The sequence below is a fragment of the Callorhinchus milii genome, unplaced genomic scaffold, assembly GCF_018977255.1.
Source record: "Callorhinchus milii isolate IMCB2004 unplaced genomic scaffold, IMCB_Cmil_1.0 Scaffold1, whole genome shotgun sequence".
In the NCBI taxonomy this organism is placed as follows: domain Eukaryota; kingdom Metazoa; phylum Chordata; class Chondrichthyes; order Chimaeriformes; family Callorhinchidae; genus Callorhinchus; species Callorhinchus milii.
This window is the reverse complement of record NW_024704742.1, coordinates 49,288,198-49,315,797: the sequence shown is the minus strand read 5'-3', so window position 1 is coordinate 49,315,797 and position 27,600 is coordinate 49,288,198. Positions and strand designations below refer to the sequence as shown.

General features: G+C 39.7%; 1 protein-coding gene across 2 annotated transcripts in view; it reads left to right on the top strand.

Annotated features, from left to right (window-relative positions):
• atp8a1 (ATPase phospholipid transporting 8A1) overlaps nucleotides 1-27,600 on the top strand; it is a 208,567-nt gene that overhangs the window by 17,656 nt on the left and 163,311 nt on the right. For both annotated transcript variants that reach the window (XM_042341636.1, XM_042341647.1), the window contains 5 exons: nucleotides 14,360-14,474; nucleotides 16,088-16,187; nucleotides 18,277-18,375; nucleotides 22,643-22,688; nucleotides 24,396-24,436. In XM_042341636.1, the coding sequence (XP_042197570.1) occupies nucleotides 14,360-14,474; nucleotides 16,088-16,187; nucleotides 18,277-18,375; nucleotides 22,643-22,688; nucleotides 24,396-24,436 (401 nt within the window). The remainder of the gene's footprint in view (nucleotides 1-14,359; nucleotides 14,475-16,087; nucleotides 16,188-18,276; nucleotides 18,376-22,642; nucleotides 22,689-24,395; nucleotides 24,437-27,600) is intronic.

Genomic DNA, 27,600 nt, shown 5'->3' with positions numbered 1-27,600 from the left:
AATAACTTGCAGCAATGTTTCAGATTGCTATCCACAAAGCGGTAAAGTGTTTCCATGCCAACCGTGCATGGTTGGAAATGCAGTCGAAGCTGCTGTTTGTGCACTGAGTAAAGGGACGGACAGCTGATTGAGAGCATTGTTTGGTGTTTATTCTTTAGCCTTAAATGGAAAAGTGACTTAATGAAAAGGTTTACAAAAAGGGCGAGTGCGTAAAAATAATGTGGAGTCTCAGGCTTCTTCCATGGGATACATTCGCTTTGTGGCGCTTTTTATAATAATAATAATCCTCGCATTTAATGTAGCACCTTATGTCGGTGAGGTGTCTGAAAACGCTTCACAAAATATACTGTGAAGCAAAAGGACTGTATATTTTGTGGGCGAAACGCTGCTTTTTAGCTGCTTTCTGGATAAATCTGATCATCCTTGAGGATGGCAAATTAATGCCTTCCTTGAGGTGTGTGATGTAAGGCCTAGAATGCGAGAAGAAGTATTTATGTTTATTATATAACGGACAGTGGAAAAGCCTCGAAGGCTCCCTTGGTTAAACACCTTCAATTTAAAGGTTTCATTTTTTTTGTTGCTAGGGGCCCTTGTATCAAAGGGAATTGGATAAACATGTGAATTAAAATCGTATCAAATATTATGTGTAAAACAAAGGGAGACGTCTAGAAGACGTGAAAGGTGCTGTATCAAATGCAAGAATTATATTATTTATCTTGTTCCCTCACCAACATCTAAATTAAGCAACAGCAATTGAATTACTTTCAGCTATCAAAATCAAAAGCTAATACAACCTGTAAAAGAAAAATATTAATAATCCTTGGATTTGATGTGATTGCACTGGGGGAGCTAGCACCAGTACAAATTGAATGAGCTAAATGGCTTTCTGCGCTGTAAACTTCCGAGCATTTTAATTCTGTAGCTATACAAAATCAAATCATATCTAGCACCCAGAAGTTATTACTGTATGAACCAACAATTGGGTATGGAACTTAATTTCCCAGAAATCGTTCAAGTGTGAACATTCTTGCACATTGCTGACAAATGCTACTGAACTGAAGTAGCCTAATCTCTGCACAAAATATTCAGTCACTACACTTCACAGTAAATCCTGCACTTTGAGATGTCCTGCCGACATGAAAGGCGCTATATCAAATCCAAGGATTATTAATATTTTTCTTTTACAGGTTGTATTAGCTTTTGATTTTGATAGCTGAAAGTAATTCAATTGCTGTTGCTTAATTTAGATGTTGGTGAGGGAACAAGATAAATAATATAATTCTTGCATTTGATACAGCACCTTTCACGTCTTCTAGACGTCTCAAAGCACTTCATAGAATATACTATTATTATTATATTACTGTAAAGTGAATTGACTGTATATTTGTGTTGGCAAAATACGGCAGCCAATTGCGCACAATTCTTCAACATAGACAAATGAACACCCGAGAAATTCTCAAGCTGTAAAGTAAGATTACGATTAGAATCAAATCTTCCCACTCAGCAAAATGATGGATGTGTGGAACAGATTCTAAAGTGAATTGACTGTATATCTGTGGGTGAAATGCGGCAGCCAATTGTACACAGGAGTTTCCAAAAAATAGTCGTGGATTGAAATGATCAATTTTATTATTGTGTTTTTTTTTCTTGAGGGATTATTATAAGGGGTGTGGAGTGAAGAAACATGCCTAAGGTTTCGCTAGGAATTGAATCCAGGTCTCTCGCTTGTGAGACGAGTGCTCTAACCACTGAGCTACAGGACTCCTCGGGAATCGCAAAATGCACAAAATACACACATGCACACGGGGCTGATTTCTGGATATAATGGAGTTAGAGTAGAGAGCTCCAGCTTGTCGCATTTTAAATGGATTTATGAAGATGTCTCACTCTCCAGAAGATAAATAGTGCAACACAATCTGAACCTGAATCACGATTTGTTGGGAGAAATCCAAAAGGATAGGATGTTTCCGTGTGTGTAGTAAGGACAGCTTGAACACAGTGACCAGGTTGTACAGAGACATTTTGTTAACGTTCTCAAGATGTCTTGTTTAAACCTACTCCATTATGATTCTGGAGATTTGACTTGAGCTTCATCTCAAACCCTGTTTGCTAATTGTCTGGATAAAGTCTTGTGTGTCTTTACCGATTTGCACAACGATTTGCTTAAGTCCTCTCAATCATCAGGTATTGGACAGATGTGTGCTTTAATCCCAGTAGCTGTCTTTCTGAAGTTGTTGTTTGGCGGGAGATTTTGCTGTCTGTCTTCTTGATGATTTTAGGATTAAGTAAAGAGCAACATTGAATTGTGGGATTAGAATCAAGTTTTTCATTGCATGTCCACTGTACCCTGCAATATCTTCCACGCAGTAGAAAGTCTTATCATCTGTAAGCTAATTATCAATGTATCTGCATTGAGTTCCAATGTGGAAGTGGACGAATCCTTGCATAATTTTAAACGTATCTATTGCGTCCCTTCTCAATCATTTCAATTTCACAGGGAATAGCTCTAACCAGTTCAATCTTGATAGAAGTCGTAATCCCTAATAACATCTTAGGAAATCTACGCTGCACTCTCTATTTCTATAATATCCTTTGTGCATTAGAGGGAACAGAATTGCACACTAAAGGAAGTTAGAATGTGATTTAACAAAGGTTTTATATAAATGTAATGTTACTGCCTAATTTTTGTACTCTATTTCTCTGGATATAAAACCAAGGATTCTATTCTTATTTTGTTATGGCCTTGTCTACCTGTGCTGTTACTTTTAGAGTCTTGTGAATCTGAATCCCCAGATCCCTTTGGTCTTCTACCAACTAGGGTATAGTCAGATGTTGTAGCAGCAACTGAAGAAATGGTTAAGAGTTCATATTAGTACCACCTGTTGGATAAGGAAAAAAAGCTCCAGTTGAGTTTGAAAGATTATTCACATAGATTCAGAAGGAATCGGTCAAGCGGTGGAATTATAATGGAATTATTTGAGGTTGTAATTATTTGTAGGCTTTCTCCACAGAATTAGGTGCAGCTTCCTGTAAGAAAGAGCTTAAAGTTTATATGTGAAAGATTTCTAAAATGACCTATCTGTATTGAAAATTGCCTTGCAAAGTGCCACCCGTGACAGCCTTAAATGGACCATGTTACCATGTTCTGGGATCAGTGATGAGTGGAGTGCTATGGAATCCGTTGTGTTATTCTTTGTTCATGTTCTATGTGTGGAAAAGCACCTTGCTCTACTTTATAAAATGTATTGATGATATTAAGCTGTGTGACAAGCATTAGGGCTGTGATGGAATCAAAGGGAATGTTACCTTATGTACTCAGGAATAGTATAAGAGTTTATAATATAATGCAATACGTATTCGACCACATTGAAATGTTGCAAAGTCAAAGGTGTCCTGACGCAAGCAGGTAATTATTTAGTAATCAACAATGGAAAACTGTTGTCGATGAGACTCATCAGTCCTGATATCCACTTTGATTGTAGGTCAAAAACAAATTATAGCCTTATAGTACAGTTTCAAATTCTCTCTCACCCACTCTTCTATCCCCCACTGCTTCGCACCTGGCAATTCAGACTAAATACCATGTGAATTTCTAACACTCCAGCTTCCAAGAAGTTTACGGACAATCTAAAAATCAGACAGTGTAGGATTCTATAGCTCTAACTCTACAGTAAACCTAACATAAGTCGTATCAGTTGGGACCATACAGTTAATATGATTTATGTAAAATATGAGTTATGTGAAACTTGTATAAGTTGTATCCTAGGTGACTTAAGTAAAGTTATGTATAAGTTGGATTTTATACGACTTACATATAACAAATAATAATAATCCTTACATTTGATATAACGCCTTATCAAGTCTTTGAGACTTCTCAAAGCGCTTCACAGAATATACTGTAAAGTGAATTGAAATACACAAGTACTGAATTGGCTGGTGACATTAAGGCAAGGATATTTGTGACATAAGTGCTATTAATCCTTATTAAACCTACTAAATTGTAACATTTATAAAGATCATTGGTGAGATCATGTTTGGATTATTAAGAGTGTTTGGCACCCTGGCTTATATGAGTGCATTCGAAGGGATTCAGAGGACCGTGATGAGCATTCTGACACATCTAAGCGCTTCACAGAATATATTGTAAAAGGAATTGACTGCATATTTTGTGGGTGAAATGCGGCAGCCAGTTGCACACAATTCTTCAACATAGACAAATAAACACCTGAAAAATTCTCAAATTGTGAAGTAGGGTTTAAGGTTAGAATTAAATCTCCACACTCAGCAGAATGATAGATGTGTGGAACAGATTCTTAGCGATTCTTGTTAATTCACCTTTAGAATAAAACTGGATAAATATTTGTTGAACAGGAGTGAAGGATACAAGAGTAGACGCAGCAGAAGCTGCTGTGATCAATGGAAAACACAGACGTTTCAAAAAAATAAAATGTTATTAAAAGAAAGACCCGGGCAAATACTGAGGGTGCAAGTAGTGTCCAAAACAGACAGGGCTTCAGAGACCCTCCCCCATTCCATATATATATATATATAAAATATATATTATACACGTGGGACCATTGAGATACGTGGAATTGTAAAGCACTAGATATCCCTTGAAGAATTGGTTTCTATCCTCTTTGGGGTAGATAAGCAGGGTCTCCTTGGAGTTGAACTGTTTCCAAGGTGACATGCTTGTCAATAGCAAGAGCCAAGGCTTGGTGACCCCCAGAGTGCGAGTTGGGGTACTGCTGTGCTTAGCAAGCTAAAATGCATAGCGTGCCATTGAGAAATTGCATAGCACGCTTTCCACTGTTTGTCCAGCTAGAACCCTTCCCCCTACCTACCTGTTAGTGCTCTGGCTTGCAGGCTTAGCAGGAATCAAGTAGGAAGAATCTGCTCCCAGTGACTGGGCTGCCCTTTCGAGTCCTAACAATGAATCAGACTGGCTGGACTGTTATCAGTAGTGCCCTGGAGTACCGTAGGCCCTTCTGGCTCAGGAACCGGACTAACAAGGCCGCTACTGAGGGTTGACTATCCATTGTGACATTCCGTGGAGCCACCCGCTAAGGAAGACAACAACTGAATGGATAAAGAAGTCAAACCAAACCTACAATAAATGCAAGAAAACAAAAATAATGAGGAACAGGAATCGTATTAAAGAACGTTGAGATCAAATTCTTGAAAGCCGTTAAATTGAAGGGATTATTAGAGGAAGTGAGAGAGCAATTCAAAAAAATGTTGGTAAACTAAATATAGATACATCTTCAGTTGTTAATAGAAGATACATTTGTCTAAAAGCAGATAGATTGTTTAGGGGATAAATTATAAGGTGATATTACAGATGTTTGTTTTTTACCTCTGTTTGTTAAGTTAAGCTTGGTTAGTTTCCAGATCTGCTCATTCAGGCTTTGCTTAATACTTTTTATATCTTTATAAACACACTGGAAATACATCTAAAATGAGGAATCCAAATGTTAATGGAGTGAGTTGTGAGTTTACAAATTATAGATGATTTAAGACTAATCTGCAGTGGTGGTTCTTAAATACAATGTAGGGTACTACAGCTGCTGAGTGACAAGAATGGTGTAGTCAGTAACAATTTATAAGCAGTGGTTCATGAATATACTGAAGTTGTTTGGGGAGATAACTAAGCCAGTGGATATAGTCTTACTTGAATTTTTCAAAGCGTTGAATTTTTTTTGCTACTTTTATACTAACGTTTTCGGTGGGGTAGTGATCTCGAGTGAGAATTCTGAATATCTTCCCATTCTGCTTTGTACCTGTCTCAGACTTTGGTGTCAGTTTTGTGTGAGCAACTGGGGGGATTTTGTTATTTTCTATGGGCCTTTGGATCCTATCCATATAAGCTGTATTAAACATATTGGCCACAATTACACTGATAAATGGAGGTTGCATTGTAGAGGATACAAACCTAGTTACGTATGTCAGGTTGACATTAAAGATTCCATCACACTATTCAAAAAGAGAAAGGAGTTTCTCCTGGTATCCTGACCAATAATCCCCAAGATCAGCCTTGTTGAACCACACAGCCACATGTGGCTCACGAAGGGTCTCAGTGTAGCTCACAGCCACTTCAGCTTCAGCAGAAAGCATATGTTTCAGATAACTCTTGCTGATAATTTGCGTACAGATAATGTTTGCATGGCTATATAAACAATACATAATTACATTTATAAGGCACCTGTCACATCGGGAGGACGTCCCAAGTCGCTGAACAGTCAGGGATTAGGCCCCGAGCTGGGGGTGTTTGAGATCAGGGAGGGTGGAGGGTACAGAGAGGGTAGGAGGGTGTCTGAAGGCATGGTTTAATAGGAGGGTCTTGAGGTGTGCCTTGAAGGAGGCAAGGGAAGGAGCGAGGCGAAGGGAAGGTGGGATGGAGTTCCAGAGGGTGGGGGCAGAGAGCCTGCTGAGCGGAGGGGGCGGACAGGTTGATAAGGGGTTAGCAGAGAGGTAGGATGGGGCAAGGCCACGGAGGGCCTTGAAGGTGAGATGAAAATTTTGAACTCGATCCTCTTGAGAGATGGGGAGTCAATGGAGCCAGTTGAGGGTGGGCGTGATGGGGTCATGGAGGCTGGTGGGGGAAGAGGACGCGAACTGCAGAGTTCTGCATGATCTGCAGCTTGTGGAGGGAAGAGTTGGGAAGGCCAACAAGTAGGGCGTGAGACAGTGGTGAGACAGTGGTGGAGTTGGGCAATGTTGCGGAGGTGGAGGAAGGCACAGTGGGTCATGGCATGGATGTGGGGGAGAAAGGATAGTTGAGGGTCAAACAAGATGCCAAGGTTCCTGACTGGCTCAGTGAGGTGGAGTGTGCATCCATGGATGCTGATGCTGTCAGTGCCTGAGGTGAGGAGGCGCTGACGTGAACCAATCAGGAGAGCCTCGGTCTTGTTGATGTTCAGCTGAAGAAAGTTAACTCTCATTCAGGACTCGATGTCTGACAGACATTCCGTCAGCACAGCAGTGGTCCTGGAGTCGAGGGTGGAGGCAGAAAGATATGAGTTGGGTGTCATCTGCGTACATGTGGAAGTTGACCCCATGTCTGCGGATGAAGTCACCAAGAGGGAGCATATAGAGGTTGAAGAGGAGGGGACCGAGGGCAGAGCCCTGAGGAATACTGCACAAGATGGTGCGGGGGATGGAGGAGAAGCCATTTGTGGAATCAAAGTGGAGCCGATGTGAGAGATAAGATCTGAGCCATTCAAGGACAGCACCTTGAAGGTTAAAGTAAGAGGAGAGGCGGTGGAGGAGGATAGAGTGGTCCACATGTCCAAGTATAAATGCATTATATGTAGGCGGTAAAAAATTTCTCTGGTCAGGCTTTTGAATATTCCATTGAAATAGTCATCTAAAATAGCACTCGCCCGAGTAAAAACATTCGCAAAACTCTTTTCAGTGTTTGAATCAACATAAATCTGTGAATCTGCATTTTCACAGTTGCATAATCGTTTTCACAGAATTTTCAGAAATTGGTTGAGGAAAAGCAAGTGTCAAATCTTTACTAATGTGTGGCTTTGCTTTATACTGCTAATATTTGCTTATGTTTGAGATTTATGCTGTTTATGTGGTATTTTTGGTGTTGCCTTTGCTGAAAAAGAGTATGACGTGCTTATAAGTAAATCTTTCGGAGGAAATTCTATGACTTGTTTTCATTGTTTGATTGGTGTGTCTCACACTGTTCAGGCCGGGCTTCTGACCCATGCAGAAACTTATCGACGTGCTTTAGAGCAGTGGTGGCCCGTGGGCCAGAAGATATATCAGTCAAGAAGTATTCAATTAAGAACATTTATTTTTTGGGTTATCCATAAAATTTGGCCACCACTACCTTCGAGTATCCAAATCAGATCAAGAGTTCCGCATGTACGAGCCACAGTTGAAGTTTCCAAGGTTGAATCTGGGCTCTGTTTCAAAATATCATTAAAGCAATACACCTACATTGACTTTTGTAAATTTCTTAAAGCTCTTTATTGCTAATGCTGGAGCAATCTTAATACCATTTGGGAAAGGTGTAGGGACCTGCAGAACCCACAATTTATTGCATATGGTGAATTGAGCTTTTATATAATAAATTACCCTAGAAGGATAGCTTTGTCTCTTTAGGTGTTTGGTTTGTTAGTGAATGCTTTCTGAGCATGCTGCTAGAGGATCCAAAAATCAATTGAGTTGTTTTTGAAGAATAGCTCAGAACTTGAAAATGTCAGCTCTATCAGAGGGACATAAACATAAGTTCACATATATGAATGGTTATAAATGGGTATTCCAGAGAGCCTTAGCTCTTTCCTGCTTTTATTTATATATTGTAATAAAAAGAATTGGGAATATGATAACATGTTATAGAATACATGTGCTTATTCCATTTTTCTTGACTTTAATTATTGGGAGCATTTTTGTGATATTGTTTTACAAGTTTCTCATAAAATACCCAATAACATAAGACATGTGTTTGATTAAAGCTGTATAACTCATTGGTAGTTCCCTTAAACCCTCACACACACTTCACACATACACACCTCACACAAACACACACAGATCTCACACACACACATACCTCACAGACACACCTCACACACACGTACACAGAAGAGAATAACTGGGTTGTTGCTCTACATTTTTGAGCAGGAGTAGCTGTAAACAAGAGGGAAAATACCTCCTGTGATCAAATGCAAAATAAAATAGCTGTGCTTAGGCTTAGGATCACCTGACTGGATGTCATCTGGACAGAAATTGTTCTGCATTGATTTTTTGGTGGGAAAAATTATAGATTTTGTTCTCGTGCATGAGTGTTTGACTATAATAATAATACAAGTATTTGTTAAACACCTTTCATGTTGGCCTCAAGGAACTTCCTAAGATTTACTGTAAAGTCTAGTGACCTTAGAGTGACAAACGCAGCATTGAGTAATAGCCATGAAAAACCTGATTGAATCCTCTGTTCAAGCTCAAATCATATGGAAAATGAATGCCTCCTGTAGACATTACTGTAACCAGTGTAGAACGGAAAATATGCTTTTTGTTTACAATCGTAAAATACACCACTACTATTATAACAGCTGAAATGTTTCTCATGATGAAACCCAGAATGCTTGAAGCAGCCACTTGATTTAACTTGTGGTATCTCCATAAGGTACATTATGTATTAGCAAATATTTTTAGACTGAAAATCAGAATCTCACAGTTGTGTTCTAATTCCTGGTCCTGTAGTCTTTCTCCCCTGGAATTTGTACTCTTTTGGAAGACTGATCATTCTTGGTTTCTAATTCTGCAGAGAAATAGCTCAATTTGTTTGATGTGCAGAAAAAACGCCTCATACTATTGACCAAGCTGCAGCACGCTGTTTTTCACAAAAAGTATAGGAGGTGCCATATTTGTTTTTAAATGCTTATGAAACCTATTTTTCCTGTCTTTGGATATTTTTTCACCACTTTTTGATGTTGAATGCTTTTGTAGCATATAGTAAAATATGCATTTCACCTGTTGCATGATGAATTTCAGAATCTTGCTTCCTATACCGATACTTTGCAATAATTCTGGTGAAGTATTTTGAGACATTCTGACGACATTTAAATGCAAGTATTTTCAAAAACTACCTCAACCATTTGCTGCAAGATACAACTTAACTTTATGTAACTGTGCTATCCCTCTCTGTCTGCCTTGCTCTCTGGCCAAACCAAGCTCTGACTTCTAGATCATAACCATAGCCCTAATTCTCTCCTGCATAAATCTCCACGCACCCATTAACCCCATCCTAGTTTAAGGAGCATCCAGTATCTGAGAACTGAGTCCTGGCCTCCACAAGCTTGCTCCTCCCTACCTAAACATTCTTCTCTTGCACTCATCCTCAGTTTGTTTGTTTCTGCTTTATTGTTTACTCACCACTCCTTCCATTCAACTGTCGGTGGCCAAATCTTCATCCACTGTCCTTTGAGTCTCCTCTAAATACCTCTGTCCCTGCCTTCATAACTCTTCTATCAATGTCTCTTCAACCATGCATTTGGTCAGCATCTTTACATCTGCCTATTCCCTGATTAGTGCTCTCCACTGCATTTCTCAACCACTTTGAGAATTGCCTACAATACACTATCAGTGCAAATTTATTATTAAGCTTCCCTTCTTGAACAAACGTTTCCCTTCCGTGAAGCCAACAACATAAATTTCCTACACAGCCCTAGGAGGACCTAAATATTCTATCCCATCTATTCCACCCACAGCTGTTGTGACAAATAGTCTTTAGGGGCAGAGAAAACAGGTTACAAATCTAAACCATGACCAATTTGTGAAATGCATCTGGATCGCACAATCCTCAGTTGGCAAACTATTAAAGGATATTGAATACATTTTATTTGAATTACTTTTTCTAGTATAGTTTCACCTAGAATTCATATGTTTAGTAACTTGAGTGTTCCATTTTGAATTTACCATCTTTTAATCTGATGCCAATCCAGTCGTAACCTAATGTAATGACTTTTTTTAAATAAAAAATCTCCCAAAGATTAATTACTATTCTTCAATTTACTGAGTTGATCTTTATCTTTTACTGAAAATAATTAAACTTATCAAAAGCTTTATCAGACAAGGTCAGTCTTGAGGGCAGTACTTTCTGTTGTAATATCCTTCAAGTACTGGATGTACCACTAGATATTAATATTTGATTCACTTTTATTTGTCAGCTGGGTGTCTCAATTGTGGGAACCCACCACCATGCTTGGAAATGTACAAGCCAGACTGAGAGTTAACCATATGTATGCTCCCTACAAATGGAGGGTTGCAATGTCTTGAGTAGAATATGAACCTTTCCCTGGGGAGATACACATGACTTACCCAATTTCTGAAAGGATTTGGTGGGCAACAAAGTGCACAGAAAGTGACGATGGCAGCAACCTGATGACTTGTAAGCCCCTTAGTCAGCAGCACAACCCAGCATGAAATGTGTGAGAACATTGCCATCATTCCTCTGCCCACAGCTAGGATGTAGAACTTTACCCATTGAGCGATGGTTCCACCAGTTGGAAGTGTACCTTTGCATATCAGTCAAAGTGGATTGTAAGCCCTGGAGTGTGTATTCATATCTGCTTCCAGCAGCTGTCATCCCAAGCCTGGTTTGGTTCACTACCAGCAATGTTTCTGGTACATTCAAAGAAATTTATTTCACCCTCCCAGGGACTAATTTCTGGTTCTTAGCAGCTGGAGGGATTTTATTTCAATTTTCTATGAGCAGCTGTGGGGATTTTATTTTATCCAGGCTTTTGGTTCATATCCAAATAAGTTGTGTGTTAAATGTATTCAACCATAATTGGACTGACAAACGGAAGTTATATTGTTGAGAATAGTTAGATCCTGTGGACGTTAAAGATCCCATGGCACTATTTGAAAAGAGAAGGATGTCCTGGCCAACAATCCTCCAGAAAAAAATGGTTATTCACTTTGTGGCTAGATGTGGGACAATGCTGCCCACAAATTAGCTGCTGCATTCACTTAGAAAATATAGTCACTAGACTCTACAGTAAATTTTGTGAAGCGATTCGAGGCATTTTGGCAGTGATAACACGTTGGATCAAATGCCAGAATTATAATTGTTATAAGATCACTCTGTATTGACTGTAAGCTACAGATAGTGGACAAAGGAGTAGCTGATCCTCACAGAGGGGCTATTTGGACAACTGATGCTGAGCAATGTTTTTCTTTTTATGGTTATTTAAGACGTAGGAAAGAAAGGTAGACTGTGAAGAACAGTGTAGGCAATAAAAGCATTTTTCTGATCTGGTCTACTGAACAGCACACAGTGTAATGAAGTCTAATATAGTATTAATTAAACTACTGGAGGGTTAAGAATTCCAACAAGTTTCTCAGTCTAATCAATGCTCATACAGACTTCAACTGCCTTTGGATCAATCTCCATGTGTGCACAAGACTGTCCTTTTATTACCATTCCAAAGATTGACATTCTGACTGAAGTTAGGAATGTTACGTTTATATTTGTACAGTGCCTTTCACGTTGGAAGCATGACTTAGTGCTTGAAATGGAGTTTGCTTTCCACTGAATACTTGGGGCATAATGTTGAACACTACATATCAGTCAGTGCACTTAGATTTGTACTACAAGCGTTCCAAGATGCTACCCTTTTTGAAGGGTGCTATATAAATGCAAATTGTTGTAGATGATATTTTAACCTGCCCAAAATGTTGATGTTGCACTCAGCTAGTGTAATCATCTTGCTTGATAGTTATCTACTTCATCCATGGGTAATTTAACTTATTATTAGCAAAAGATTTGAGAGCAAGAGTGGGGGTGGGAGAAACTTTTTTTACTTAAGTACTAAGAACCAGAGATCATCTCGCTGTAAGACAACTATTTAACATGTCCTGTGATCTCAGAACTAAACCACATCAATATAAATAAAAGCGGCCTCAAGCAAGACTAGGAATGTACAGTGTCTCTTGTGCTCCCACAATAGAAATTTAAAGCAGACTCCTGCGAAAAGAGGTTAATCTTGCATTTGTTTCTTCAAGATTAATACCTGGTAGGAGTTGGTAGAAGCTGAGTTGATTAAATCCTTCAACAAAATCAATTGGATTGGCAAACTGTTTATATTGAAAATGCACAAAAAAAATTATTTGGTCACTCAATCCACGACTTCTTGTGGGACACTGCTGTACAATTGGCTGCTGGGTTTCGCCCACAAAATTCACAGTCAATTCACTTTACAGTATATTCTGTGAAGCGCTTTGAGATGTCTCAACGATGTGATAAGGTGCTTTATCAAATACAAGGAATATTATTAGTATTATTATTAAACTGCATTACCCTGAATATTCAGCCTGCTGTTGTAGTAAGTTTTGACATTATTAAACCAATTTGAACTAAATGAGAATATCTGTATGAAAATTGCTCCCTCTTCATTTCATATTGCCAGCCAGATATCTGCTTCAAAACGTTTTACTTCTTAGCTCTTTAAATTATAACAATTTAATCCCCTTATCCAATTTTCCATTTTCTTCTCCTCCGTTTACTGACTCTGGGGTAATAATAACAATAATAACAATTCTTGCATTTGAGGTAGAACTTTTCATGTCAGGAGGATATCTCGAAGTGCTTCACAGAATTTATTGTAAAATATTATGATGATCCTCCCGACTTGAAAAGCACTATACAAATGTAATTTGTTGTCTGGCAACAGCTTCTCCTCTAACTCCTGCATTGTTGCATGTGGCGTCCCTCAGGGCTCTGTCCTCGGTCCCCTTCTCCTCAATCTATACGTGTTCCTGCTCGTTGATGTCATCCGCAGGCATGTGGTCAATTTCCACATGTATGCGAATGACACCCAACTGTATCTTGCCACCTCCACCCTCGACTCCAGGACCGTTGATGTCATGGCAAATTGTCTGTCTAACGTCAAGTCCTGGACGAGAGCAAACTTCCTCCAGCTCAATGTTGGCAAGACAGAGGCCCTCCTGCTTGGATCCTGGCAGCGCCTCCTCGCCTCAGCCGCTGACTATCACCATTCATGGCTGGACTCTTCACCTCACCGAGCCAATACAACAATAACAACGAAACCTCGGTGTGCTTTTCAACCCCCAGTTATCCTTCAAACCCCACATTCATGCTGTGACCTGCTCCGCCTTTCCCCACCTTCGCAACAATGCCCACCTCCGCCACTGTGACTCACACAGGCCCCCAAGACACTGATCCACTCATTCATTACGTTCCGGCTTGACTACGCCAACTGCCTACTCGCTCGACTTCCCAACTCTTCCATCCACAAGCTGCAGATTATTTAAAACTCTGCAACTCATGTCTCACACGTGAACCTATCACCCCCATTCTTGCCCAGCTTCACTGGCTCCCCATCCCTCAGAGAATGGAGTTCAAAACCCTCGTTCTCACCTTCAAAGCCCTCCACAGTGTTGTTTCCCCCCTACCTTTCCGACCTCCTAACCCCATATCATATCAGCCTGTCCGCTCCCTCTGCTTGGCGGACACAGGCCTGCTTCAGTTCTCCCGCACTTCCCGCCCCACCATTGGTGGTTGGGCATTTGGCATCTCTGCCTCTAATTAATTTTAACATCTATATTTAACAGAACTGAGCTTTGTGCACCAAACTAAGAGCTTTTGTTTGTGTGTTGTGTCTCCATTAAAGAAGTTGGATGGGGAAGAGTCTTGTAAAACATCAATGATCATTAAAAGGATTGTAGCTTTGCTCAACATGTTCTACAATCTTCACAGGGCATTATTGTTTATTGTGCTCTGAGATGTTATCTTGCATGAAGGGTACTATATAAATGCAAATTGTAATTGTTGTAATTTTTTATGTTGTAATTTGTTTACATCTGCATTTGTTTTAAGGATATGAGAAGACTGAGGACGCTTCAGAAAAAACTTCATTGGCTGATCAAGAGGATATGAGAACAATATTTATTAACCAACCTCCGGAAACAAAATTTTGTAATAATCGTGTCAGGTACGAATATTTCCAATCTTCTTTCAGTGAAATTTAATTGTTGGTTGCTTCGTTCGGGTCATAGCATCAACTGATCTGTTTCAGCGTAATCCAGGGTGTTCATGTATAATACAGCACTCTATATTTTGTGTCCCATCTTTGTAAGGATTTCTACCTTCAATGTTGCTCCTCAAGTTGTAACCCATTTATCAAAGACATTTACTTGCTCTGTGACCAGAAAGGCAGTATCCACACCTTGAAGATGGATTAGTTCAATAAAAACTCAAATAGTGCAGCACATTTTGTGAATTGATTGCCGGTTACGATTCTCTCTCTGCCTCCTGGTCAGTTGACTGATGGAACATAGGTTTGTTAACTCATCAAAGATTTTGTAGGAGTGGGCAGACAGGTAGGCAGGAATTCGACCCTGACATTCCTAACGTCTGTTCTCAATAGCCTGGTTGTAGAGCCATGGCGAGGAATTGTCTAGCCTTTTGTTTCTCTCCTCTCTTACCCCTCCTCCCCACCCACACCCCCAGTGCTGTGGGTCAGGTCCGTCCTTCCTGCGGCTTGCCTTGCACTCCAGCCGAGATCAGCATCTTATCTTGAGACCGCACATTGACTCAGAACAATTGACTCCATTTAGAGTGGAAATGTACTGACGGGTCGATGAGATTAAAACGGTTTAAAACTGTGTCCATCCAAACAAAATCCGTACAATGTGCATCGGTCTGTATGTGCACCTTCCAGTCCCCTCACTTCACACTGGTTGGCCAGTTGCAATGGCTGCCAAACACAATGAACAATTCAGATCTTGTGGAACAGGTTGTTAGAGCTTGAATTTGTTGATAATGCAATGCAGTGTACACCTTGCATGGCAGGGGGATGTCTGAAAGCCAACACTGCTGGCTGGGCATCCGAACAGAGGGTGGGAGCCAAGGGAGGTGGGTGAGGAGAAAGATGACTGAAAATTCAAAAGAGGTATGAGTTGAGATGTTCTTTGAATGAGGGGAAGGACTCTGGGATGAAATTCCGTAGACCCGGTGCAGAATGGCTGAAAGCCTGCCCAATGATGGGGGATAAAAAGCAGGCCAGAATTCTGAGCTAAAGGAGCAATCGGTTTGGTGTCGTTGAAGGAGGTTGCAGAGATAGGGTGGGGCGAGACTGTGGAGGGATTCGAACTGGGAATAATAGGATGTGGGTGTGCAATGACCCCCACACTGAGATATTAACAGGAATGTGTATGTCGCTATATTGTGTTCTGACATTGCAGGCGGACTGTGGGCCTTGAAGGAGTTGCAACATAGCTGTTTTGTCAGTAGAGTGAAATGGGGGCTGGGGGCTCTCTTCGGTACTTCTCTAACTGAGCAGTATTCCTGTATACAGATGCCATTTGCTTGTGCAATCTTGTTCCTGTTTTTAGTTGTTGAAACACACATGGATTCATTTGTGTCAACTGGCTCTTGTTTTTAGTTGAATGTGCAGTTTTGCAGGATAGGCTCATTATGATCAGATTAGACTTGTTATGTTAATGTGCTCCAAAGCACATACACTACAAAACAGAAATTCTGATTCAAATATATTCTTGATCTAAAGTCTGGGTCTGAATGTTTTTCTCTCCTTTGTTTCCCTAGCACTGCAAAATACAATGTTGTTACATTTCTGCCGAGGTTCCTGTATTCACAGTTTAGAAGAGCAGCAAACTCATTTTTTCTTTTCATAGCTCTCCTCCAGGTAAGCTTATTAAATAATATGTACAAGAAATATGATTTTTTAACTTTTCCCTTTTAGATATTTCTGAAAAATTCCTTAGAATAGAATAGCTGATAACTCCCTCTTGAACCTGACTGCAAACAAAGGAGTTCAATACACATCTCTCCAATAACAATGACCTCATCTTCATCTCCATGACTTCATCTCCATTTTCGAGAGAAGAATCTGTGTGGCCTTGTTAGAGATCCGTTCCACTTATTTACTTGAGCGTGATGAGGCATTTTATTTCATTTGAGGTTTGGCATATGTGTTTTTTTAGAAAATAGTCTATTCAAAATGTTCAACACATTTCAGGCTGTCTGAGCTTTGAGTGGATAGACAATGGAGGTGCAGGCCTGGTGCTGAGTCAGTGTAGTCGTGATTATATAATAATAATAATCCTTGTATTTGATATAGTGCTTTTCACGTCTTCTAGATGTCTCAAAGCGCTTCACAGAATATACTGTTAAGTGAATTGACTGTATTTGTGGGCGAAATGCGGCAGCCATTTGCTGAGTAAGGAAACTTGCCCAAGGTTTCGCCCTGCCGGGAATGAAACTCAGGTCACTCTCTTGAGAGACGAGTGCTCCAACCACTGAGCTACAGGACTCCAAATGTTTGTTTTNAATACCAAGACAGTTTTCAACCAACTAGCTAATTTGCTATGAATTTGTGAAGCACAACATATTACTATTATAATCTCAAGAACAGGAATAGCCTCCTGTATATGACACATTGCATTCATGTAGCTTGAAGGGCGCTATATAAATGCAAGTTGCTCTTATGACTCATTCATGCAATTTCCTCCACTACAATTACTGACTTTTGAAATAATTGGATAACATTTATTGTCCTTTAGGTTTCAAGCATAACTCCAGTGTTTATGGAAGATGAAGTTGTATTTGTATAGTGCTTATAGTTAGTCACGTATAGCGTGACCTTTTTTGGCAAATGTGTTAAAGTGCCACATAATAACCTTGTTAGCTTTAGTCTGATTGAGTGAAGGCCTATATGGGGTTAGGTGAACCCTCTATAATCGTTTTGAATAGTGACTTGGGATCATTGACATCCACCTGAGGATAAGCAGACTCGAACTGAGTCTCATCTGAAAAACAGTGCCTCTGACAGTACACCAGCCCTGATTGGGAGAATCAGCCCAGACTACGAGTTCAAGTCTAGAACTCAGTCTTCTGAGGCGAAAATGTTACCAACTGAGCATCATGCTGACCCCTGAACTTCTAAATATAGTAAATCAGATTCTCATGCATTTCTTATGACTTCCTTCATAATTCTAGATTGTATTCTGTCTCGCCCGGTTACCTTGCAGATGCGATCCCATTTATAGGTGCACATTTTCAGTGTTGCTGCACTTAAACAGCAAAGAGGAGAGGAATTTCATCCTCTACATCTTGCAGTTCTTCATAACAAACACTGTAATGATGTACACTTCATTTAAAGATGCTGAGATAATCCATTCAGAACATCTGGAATTTGTGAAAGCATCTGCGAAAATCTGTTTAAGACATTTACGATCTCCTGATCTTTTCTAATCTGTCAGATTTCCTCCGGTAAATGAGCTATTATGATTTGTGCACCACCCAGGGAAACTGCAGAAACCCAAACTTTCAGGCTTCTTAACCTTTCTTTCATCTTAACTTTGAATCTTAGTTGCCAGATACCTTTCCTATTTTTTCTTGTACACTATATAGTCCTTTTATATGTCCTCCTGAAGTGAAAGACCGTATACAAATGCAATTTTGTATTGTATAAATACGGTTTAAAACTTTTGAGATTTTTTTGATCCTCCTAAAGCATTTTGTACTAATAAGCGTTATATCTGTCAGGAAACAGGGCTAGGCCAGATCTGTCCTAGCTGGTTATATCCTAGAGTAGTCAAGGGAAATGCAAGAGGAAATAAAGAGGGCCCTGATAATGATTTTGAGGAGCCCAATTAACATTTCAGCTAAGCCAAATGTTAATGGATTAAATGTAATAAAAGGCCCTATGTTTTGCAGCATCTATAAGGCATTTGCTGTATAATATTATAATGCATCTTTCTTCTTTCCTTTAGCAAATCCCTGATGTTTCCCCAACTGGGCGTTACACTACTTTGGTTCCACTGTTGTTAATTCTTTTTGTGGCTGGAATAAAAGAAATCGTAGAAGACATTGTAAGTAGTCAACAGTTAAAGGAGTTTCCAAAGCAATCATTGTGGATGTTATTTGATCAGATTGCAACAATGTGAGCCTTTTCATTGTGGTGTGGGATCTGCTGTTGAGTGGAGACGATGGGAAATCTGACTTTAGAAACTGTTCTTTCAAATTTGGTAATTGGGAAATCTAGCCACCTTTTCTTTACACTTTACCTGCAAACTTGAAGTGTACAAGAAGCATGAGTTAGACTTTTATGTTGGGAATATTGGAAAAAAATTGCTTAAAACTACCACCAAAATTTGTCATGTTGAACTAGCACTGTAAAGCCACTACACAGGATTTTACGTGGATTTATATAGTGCTCTCCACGCCGGACGGCATCTCAGAGCGCTTCACAATAACGGATTCCAGGGCCGAGCGAGGGGGAGGAAGGTGACCAAAGGTGCGGTCGAAAAGAAAGGTCTTCAGCCGAGACCTGAAAATAGGAAGAGAGGAGGCGAGGTGAAGGGAGTGAGGAAAGGAGTTCCAGATCCTCGGGGCGTAGTGGCTGAAGGCACGGCCTCTGATGGTGCAGCAGAGGACTTGGGACAAGGAGGAGGCCAGACCGGGTGGAGCGAAGGCAATGGGCACTGTTGTGAGGAGAGAGGAGATCAGAGAGATAGGGGGGTTGCAGAGGAGTGGAGGGATTTGAAGACAAGGGTGAGGATACCTCTGACAACAATAGTTCTGGCAATTCAGCGCTCCCCCAGCTCTGGAGTGTCACATGCACAAAAAGTGACGTTGGTGCAACTCCACAACCCAGAATCAGCATTTTGTTAGCACAGGAAGCTGGATGGTCAATGCTGCGAGCCAGGTGCACCACTCTTCTGATTAACATGGATCCATAGGGGAACCGCACATTAAGAGATGCAGCACTAAATCGAAGAGTGTTATAATAGGTTCCCCTGCACCATGTAATGAAAGCACTTACTGTAAAAAGTTTTACAGTTATTACTGTAAAAAGTTTTACAGTTATGGGCAAGATGATTGTTCTGATAACCTTGTCGTGTAATATCACAACTGCTTTGATGAAATATTATCTTACACAAGATTGAGTACAATCTTGCTGTTTGTGGGACACTGCTCTGCACCAATTTGCTGCAGCATTTACCCTCAAAATACAGTTGCACCACTTTACTGTGAAGTGCTTTGAGGCCTTAGACTGTGTGAAAAGGTCAAATGCAAGGGTTACTATTGCAACTTTTTTTAAAAAAGTCACAGAATTGTCTACAATTGTGTTAAGTCAGTGTTGTGTGCTGGAAACCCCCTACATTGTGTAGTTTATGTGTATAATCAACAACTTTATCTTGCACAGCATTCTCATTTGCTGCTGCTATACAGGTGTACAGCTTTATTTGTTCGTGTCATGAAATTATTATTCAGACATTAAATTGAAGCACAAAATTGGGACGGAAAATTGTCAAATTCCATCATCAATTTAGCTAATTGAATCTTAAAAGGAGTTATTATCAATCCCCTTTCAAAAAATGGATCTCTTATCAGCTTTAAGACCCATTTGTTTTTATATAACTTTGTGGAATATAAATGGTTTTGTTTAAATTGAGCACAGAGTGTAGTGGCTTAGGTGAGTTATTGAATCCAATTGTGTGAGAGCTGAATGTTAATGCAGGGTATAATTCCAGTCCACTTTGCAAGTGCAATCGTCTAACATCTACACCTAAATCATAAAAAATATATTTTACACTACTGCATAAATGAGAAGGGTAAGAGCCTTTCATCTTTTGCAATCTTCATCAAGCTATTTACTCCCTGACATACCAGCTCATGAAAATGACACGTAAAATATATCTGAAGGCATTGAATGCCTCACACCATTGAACAAAAATGAAAGTACCCCAACCACAACAGTGAAAGCTTGCAACCCGGTGGTGTTCTCCCCCACTCCATGAGCAGCTTGACACAGAAAGAGAATTTTGTGCCCATAGTGCACCTGAACATTGAATACATTTGCCAACAAAACACACAGTTGCTATACTTTGCAGTATATCCTGTGAAGAGCTTTCCTACCTTCTCCGACATGATGGTGTAATATCAGATGTAAGGATTTTTATTAATAGGGGATCACAGAATCATCCAACGTATTTGAACTTTGTGCCGGTGTGATGGTTTCAAGCTGCTTACAAAAACGTTGAACACTTGTACAGCAGCAAGAAAAGACCTGCTGTGAAAATAAACAACCCAAGTTGCACAGCCTCGAAGTTCTCTTGGAAACCCTATTTGGATAACGTGTGGCAGATTGTTTTGACCATTGTTTTTTTTAAAAAAAATAACTCCGACCACAGTATAGTCCTGGGGTCCAACCATCGAACAATTGTGTGCTAGAGTTACCAATTTGGTCACTTCATTTTGAAAGGATGTACAGTTACTGAAGATTAGAACTCGCAACTAATTTGCAAAGCTAATTAAGACTTATACAAGGGAACCCAATTCTAGTGATCTTGATTATATATGTGCTGCCTTGTTTATAGTGCAGGTCCTGTTGCTATCTGTGCCATCTGTAATTGTTTCCAGTGCACCCACTCTGACACGCCAGCTTCCCAGGCTGAAACGTGTCCAACTTCTAGGTCGTCAGGTTACTGCTGTGATCGCTTGTTGTGCACTGTGTGCAGGAGACCTCTCCTGTCATTTCTTGCGTAAAGAGCTCCAAGATACTACGCTGCGTGAAGGGCACTATATAAATGCAAGTTGTTGTTGTAAAGCCAGTGGTACTTCCTGCGCACAGCACACGTGTGTGAGCAAGAAGTGATGTCAGCATCGACCTGACAGTCCAGATATTGACCGTTGGTTCACGTCTTCTCCTTTGTGAGAAGTACTCCGAACGACACAACTTGGCTTCTCCTTTCTGACCCTGACTCAGTTACTGTAGAAGTCTCTCTATTTGCAGCTATAGCTTTCATTATCAGAGAGATGTTATAAACTGAACTAGAATGGGAGGAGGCCTGAAATATAAGTATCTCCATTGGGTAATGTACCCTTTTTTTTCCCTCACACTTTTTTCTTCCATTTTGAATACGCCTTGGGACGTCCTCCCGGCGTGAAAGACGTTCTATAAATGCAATTTTGTTGTTGTAATATAATAATCCTTGCATTTCGTATAGCGCCTTATAACTTCGGAAGGATGACTCAAAGCGCTTCACAGGATTTACTGTGAAATGGACTGTGCATTTGTAGGTGAACATGGCAGACAATTGCACACAGCAATCCCACAAACAGCTATAAAACAAATGACCAATTTTATTTGGGAGATTCTTGGCCAGGACACCGGGAAAAATCCCTTCTCTATTCGAATAGTGCCCGTAGGATCTTTATTGTCCACCTGAACAGGCTGACAAGACATCAGTTTAAAGTCTCATCCGATCAACGGCACCCCAACAATGCAACATCCCTCGCTCCCCCATGCTATTAACACCATAGAAATAACATGCCTCTTCCCACATTGCACCTACCTTGTCATTTACAGTAATTTGATCAAGAACTGAGCTAGCTTGTCTTTTGAGGGTGTCAGCAGTTACTGTTACTAAGTTAATGTTTACCATTTGTTAGTTGATGCTGTTTCTGCTGTTGTGCAATCACATTTAAATGATACTTGATATGATTTCATCTTTAATAAAAGTATGTATTTTGTGCTCATTCTCCACTTTACAAAGCTCATCTTTTGCTCACAGTACCATAATCTGAATGTATTGTGATTACTTAAAAGAGGGTGCGTATTTGTATTAGTTTAAGCATCACCACTTATTTACAGTCCACTGGTAGTTTGTCTGTAGATCAGCTGTGAGGACAAATGGGGCAGTCGACTTGTCGTGCTGTTAGAAGAGAAGAGCCCAATGTGTGAGATCAGGAGCAGGAACCTTGACTATTTTTTTTCCTTTCCGTTCCCTCCCCACCATCCCCAAACCTATTAGATACAAAACGAACTTACGCTGCTCCAACTGCTTGGCTTGAGCTAATTCATCGCAACTGTGGTTCGTATCTTTGGGACCCTTCATTATTGTACCCAGGTGATCGCTGTTCCTGCTGGGTCACCGGGTTAGCTTGTACTTTCTTAAAACACTTTCATGTAATTAACTTTTGCGTTTCCACCCACACAGCTGTTTTGCTTTTCTATTGGGTCTGCTGGCTTAATTCATAGAAAGTGGCAACTCTTACATGAAATCAGCCGCAATCCAGTGCTATCGTCCTGTCCACAAACCTGATCTAATCAAGTTTGTTTGCTTTTTGCAGAAAAGGCACAGCGCTGATAATACAGTAAACAAGAGAAAAGCACAAGGTAAGGGCATGCTGTTGATACTGTAATGCTAATGATTTTCACTAAAAGAAACTTTTGCAATTTATTTCAGTAAAATTAGATTTGCAAGACATCAAAATCCTCCACTGATATTGATGGTATAATATCTCAATGGGTTCAAGTTCTGCATTGGAACATAATAGTGCCATGAATGAAGATTGACACTGGAGCTTGAACCATACTAGATTTGCAGGTTACAACTTCAGGTACAAAAATATCAGATCTCAGCAGCAAGGATAAGACTTTGAGGCTAGTGCAGAATTATCTTCCTTTTGTCCTTTCATACAAGTATTCCAGAAAAAGTGTTCTACAGTTTTATCGTTCTGAGCATTCTCTTAATTTGTTTTGCCTATTTGGTAGATCCAATTATTTGTCTAATTTTCTTGAGTACGTGCCTCTGCTCCTAATCTGGTCCGTTCTTGCTGGGGTGTGTTTCCATGTGTGCTGGTTGCCCTCTACTATGCTGCACACATGGACATTGTTCATGGGTGAGCCTTGGCAATGAATGTGGGCAGGCCACTCAACCATAGAGGATCTTGCAGCTCTACCTAACTGGTTGTCACATGTGCACAACCTGCAGAAGGATCAGGAGCAGGAACTCTGATGGTTTTCCCTTCCTTTACCCTGGGAAGGCTGGGATCAATTTAGTCTTCCCATCAGCCCTGATTGAGACCAGCAAACTCAGCCCAGACCGGGATTCAAACCAGCGACTAAACTGCAGCTTAATCAGCTGTACTATAGGGGCTGCCCCTGCTAATTTTCAATTAAAGAGTACTTGTTTTGAAAAGACATTTAGAAAACATCAAATACGTGCTTTTCTTTCAAAGTCTACATAGGATATTTCATTGCCAGGTGTACACATAGGTCAATACATTTGATAATATTTCAAAAATATATCCAACAATTTTCATTTTTTGTAAGAAACTGCAAAGCATTTGTAAATCTGGAGAGTTAAAGACTGAAGGCACTGATGGACAAATAAATATTTGCCTCTGTTCAGCCTGGCAGAAAGAACAATAGTGTGCCTGCAAATATAGATAGCTTTTCTATTGCCAATGATTCTCTTAAATTCTCCTCTCCTATCTTGTTTTAGGTTTTCTTTTTACTAGGGTATGATGTCAAGGTTGCTGGTTGTCCTCAATCACATCACCCAAGTTTCCGTTTATGCCATTTGCAGTGGCTGTGATTGTTGGCAGTTTAAACTTGGGAACACAAGAGCCAATCTTGAGATCAGTTAACTCAGATCTGTACGGCTTAATGCCCTCAGGCTGGTGTGTGTATTCATCAATCATGGTTTCTCTGGAGTCTCAGGTTGTCAATAATGTCTCCCTCGGGTCCGTGAAGAAACAGCGTGTTTTACTAAGCTGTGTGAATTTTCTGTTTTAACAATTAGACTTGCTGTCAATCTTAAGACTGTAAAGTGGTTTATTGTTTAATGCTGACCATGTAGGTCATAGATGAAACAAAACTATACTGATGTGGAGTTTAATAAAGAAAATATGAATACATTTTATAGATTGTTTTCTACAAATATTGATGTACTATTGGCCTTGCAATGTGGATATTGAATCAATGTTTCAACTCTGCTTTGTGTTTCATTACATTCTGGAATATAAATAACAGTAGTTTTTATTCCTCAGTTGTAAATCTCCAATTAACCTGGTTTAATTCTTTGGCTTTCATCTACAGTGCTGAGAAATGGTGCTTGGGAAATCATTCACTGGGAGAAGGTATGTATTTTTTATTTTACTTTATCAAAACTAGTTAAGTGTGAAACTGATGGGGTATGTTTATCACCCGTGCAATCTGAACGAGTGACCATACTCATCATTTATCTGATGAAAGCGCTTAGTGTTTTCTAAGATGATGAATATTTGTGTCAGGGAAAAAAAATTAATGAGCACATTCATGTATATCCAGCCAGTGTTTGTTTTACTATTAATCACAGCAGAGAAGAATATGTTAATGAGGTTCAGTCCATCTCTCCCCTGAGAAAAGAGTGTCACTATAAACATTGGACGTGAGCCAGAAAGAGAAAAGAACAGCACAACATGTGAGGGACAGCCACCACCTTGTCTTTATGAGAGGTTTCCATAGAAACCGTACAGAGCAGAGCATTAGTATCTGTCAGACTTGATTTAGCTGAAGGAGTTGCTCTATTGCATTACCCAGTTCTGTTATGATGAAATAGATGGTAAATGGGAATAAATCTGAGTTTATGAGGACTGTTTAAAGCAAAAGAAAATAGAGTGAGTCTTGAGGACTCGACACACTTGAAATAATATGATGGATGTTCCCGTCCTGTGGATTTTACTTTCAGTTGAATGTCAAGTTCTTCAGTTTGCACCACGTTCAAAACCATCAGTTTCCTACAACTTCAGAACCCCATCATAACATGGGTTTATTTATACTCACAATTGGGGAGTACTTACATTGATTAACAAAAATCTAATACTTGCTGAAAGTCAGCCGGTTCCAACATGTGAATTGCGGCTTCAAAACTTGCTGGCGGTGCGGCAGGTCACGGGATCAGTGACTTCATGACTATTGATGGTACTCCTTTATTAGGCTGTTTGGAGATTGTAATAAAATTAAAATGAGAATCGAGCCTTTTCACTGAAGATGATCAAACTAGGAAATTGGTTGGCACAAAAGATTGTGAAGATTCTTTTAAATCTAATAGTTCATGGGGAAAATAACATTACAGGACAGGGGTTGCAGATAAAATGTACTGCATCATGTTACCAGCACCACTTATTAATAATCAGGTGCAATCCTCTACAATGTTGCATAAATATGGACAAGTTGTTAATGTTTTTTTAAATCGTATGGATTTGCACCAATTATTCTTCAAGCTTTTGTGAGGAATTGACTGCCTGGAATCTTAGTAATTAAAATGCTGGCATCCTGCCCAGGTATCTCAAACCATCCTACAGCAATCAAGATGACCAAATAGAGAACCTAATGATTGAGCATTTCAGTATTGATAAATCCATCTGCCAAGTTCTTAAGACTCACTCTATTTTCTTCTACTTTAAATTGTATTTCATCACCCCAACCCTTGATCAGGCTCCACTGGCTCCTTCCCTGTCTCTGACAGATCGACTTCAAGGTCCTCACACAATTGCTTTCATAGCCTGGCAGCTCCCTATCACCCTGACCTCCTCATACCCATTGGCTACCACCACTGCTCAGCTAAGACAGGCCTGTCATGGGACCCACTATGAAAAACTAAATATGTATTACAAACTTTTGATGATGGAACAGTTGTAATTTGATATTTTTGGAGATGTGAAAGGTGCTGTACAAATGTAATTTTGTTGCATTTTGTTGTTGTTGTTCTGTTCTACATACCAGTTTCAAAAGACCCTCAATTCCTTCTCATGTGGCAATTTAGTAAAACACTGAGAGTAGACACAATTTCATTAATTAAGTGCACAAAAAAGCTTTGGAAGATGTGTATTTTTTTAAATGTATAAATTTTAATAATATTAATCTTTGCATTTGATACAGCGCCTTATCATGTCTTCTGGATGTCTCAAAGTGCTTTACAGAATATACTGTGAAGTGAATTGACTGTATATTTTGTGGGCAAAATTTTAGGTTAATTGGATTGGATGCCTTTTTTAAAAAAAGATTCACATGCTGTACTTCTTAACTTAATAAGGTTTTGTTGTTCATCTTTTTGAGATGATCATAAGAATTGTATGCTTACTTAGCACCACTATACAAGTCTTCAGTTTTAGAAAAAGAATTGAAATTTCCAGTTACCACATACACGCATCAGCGCCTTGTTATGCAGATGCAATAAATCGGAATTCTTGTAATGTGATTAGGGAGTTTTGAATGCAATTGGATTGATTTAAGGAAACATTTCAGGCTATTGTTCATCCATGGTGAAAACTCTCCCCTCTGTTATTATATGCCTATCAGGCCTGATTTTGAGCACAAAAAGACAGACTTCCTGGCAATCTAGTTATAAAAAACAATGTCAAAAGTGGTTTGAAACTATTATTTAATCCATTACTTCCACTTACACAAAAAGCTGTTATAACTTCAGGTTGGAAAGTCACTGTAGAACAAACAGCTTTAAAAACAACAGGCAGCTCAGCCCACAAGTGCTTACATTCAGTCTGAGCGCTGGGATATTTTTACATTTTATTGATTGATTGGTGCTGTTCCATGCAGCCATGTTCCACTTTGGGCTTTATTAGAAAGTCAGGGTTGTACGCTGGGTTTGAGCTTGTCAAACTCGTACAGAAACCTTGTGTGTTTTTGCCAGTTAAAACCTAGCAAAATCATAAAGTGCTCCTGCAAGGAGTTTGGACAAATCAATGACACGAGAGATGTAAGCAAGTTCCTTTCAAACCATTAATAGATTTAAGATTCAGACTTTTGTAACCTTGTAATCTTTTGCAGGAACTTTTATTTTGCAGGAATTTTGAGCAACATTTTGAAATTCATCAAAAACTGGCATTAGAGAGTGTTGTTTAACTAAAAATAATCCAGCTTCAGATGTACAGTACTTTAACCACAGGATGAGCTAGGAGTAGAGAAGAACATAAGAACATAATAATTAGGAGCAGGAGTAGGCCAATTGGCCCCTCGAGCCTGCCCCGCCATTCAATAAGATCATGGCAGATCTTCTGACCTAACTCAACTACCTGCCCTATCCCCATATCCCTAATCCCTCTATTTTGTAAAAATCTATCAGTCTCAGCCTTGAAGATGTTCAAGGACTGAGCATCTACAGCCTTCCGGGGTAGTGAATTCCATAAATTCACTACCCTCTGAGTGAAGAAATGTTTCCTCAACTCTGTTCTAAAAGGCTGACCCTTAATTTTAAGACTGTGAGCCCTGGTTATAGATTCTCCTACCCGGGGAAACAGACCCT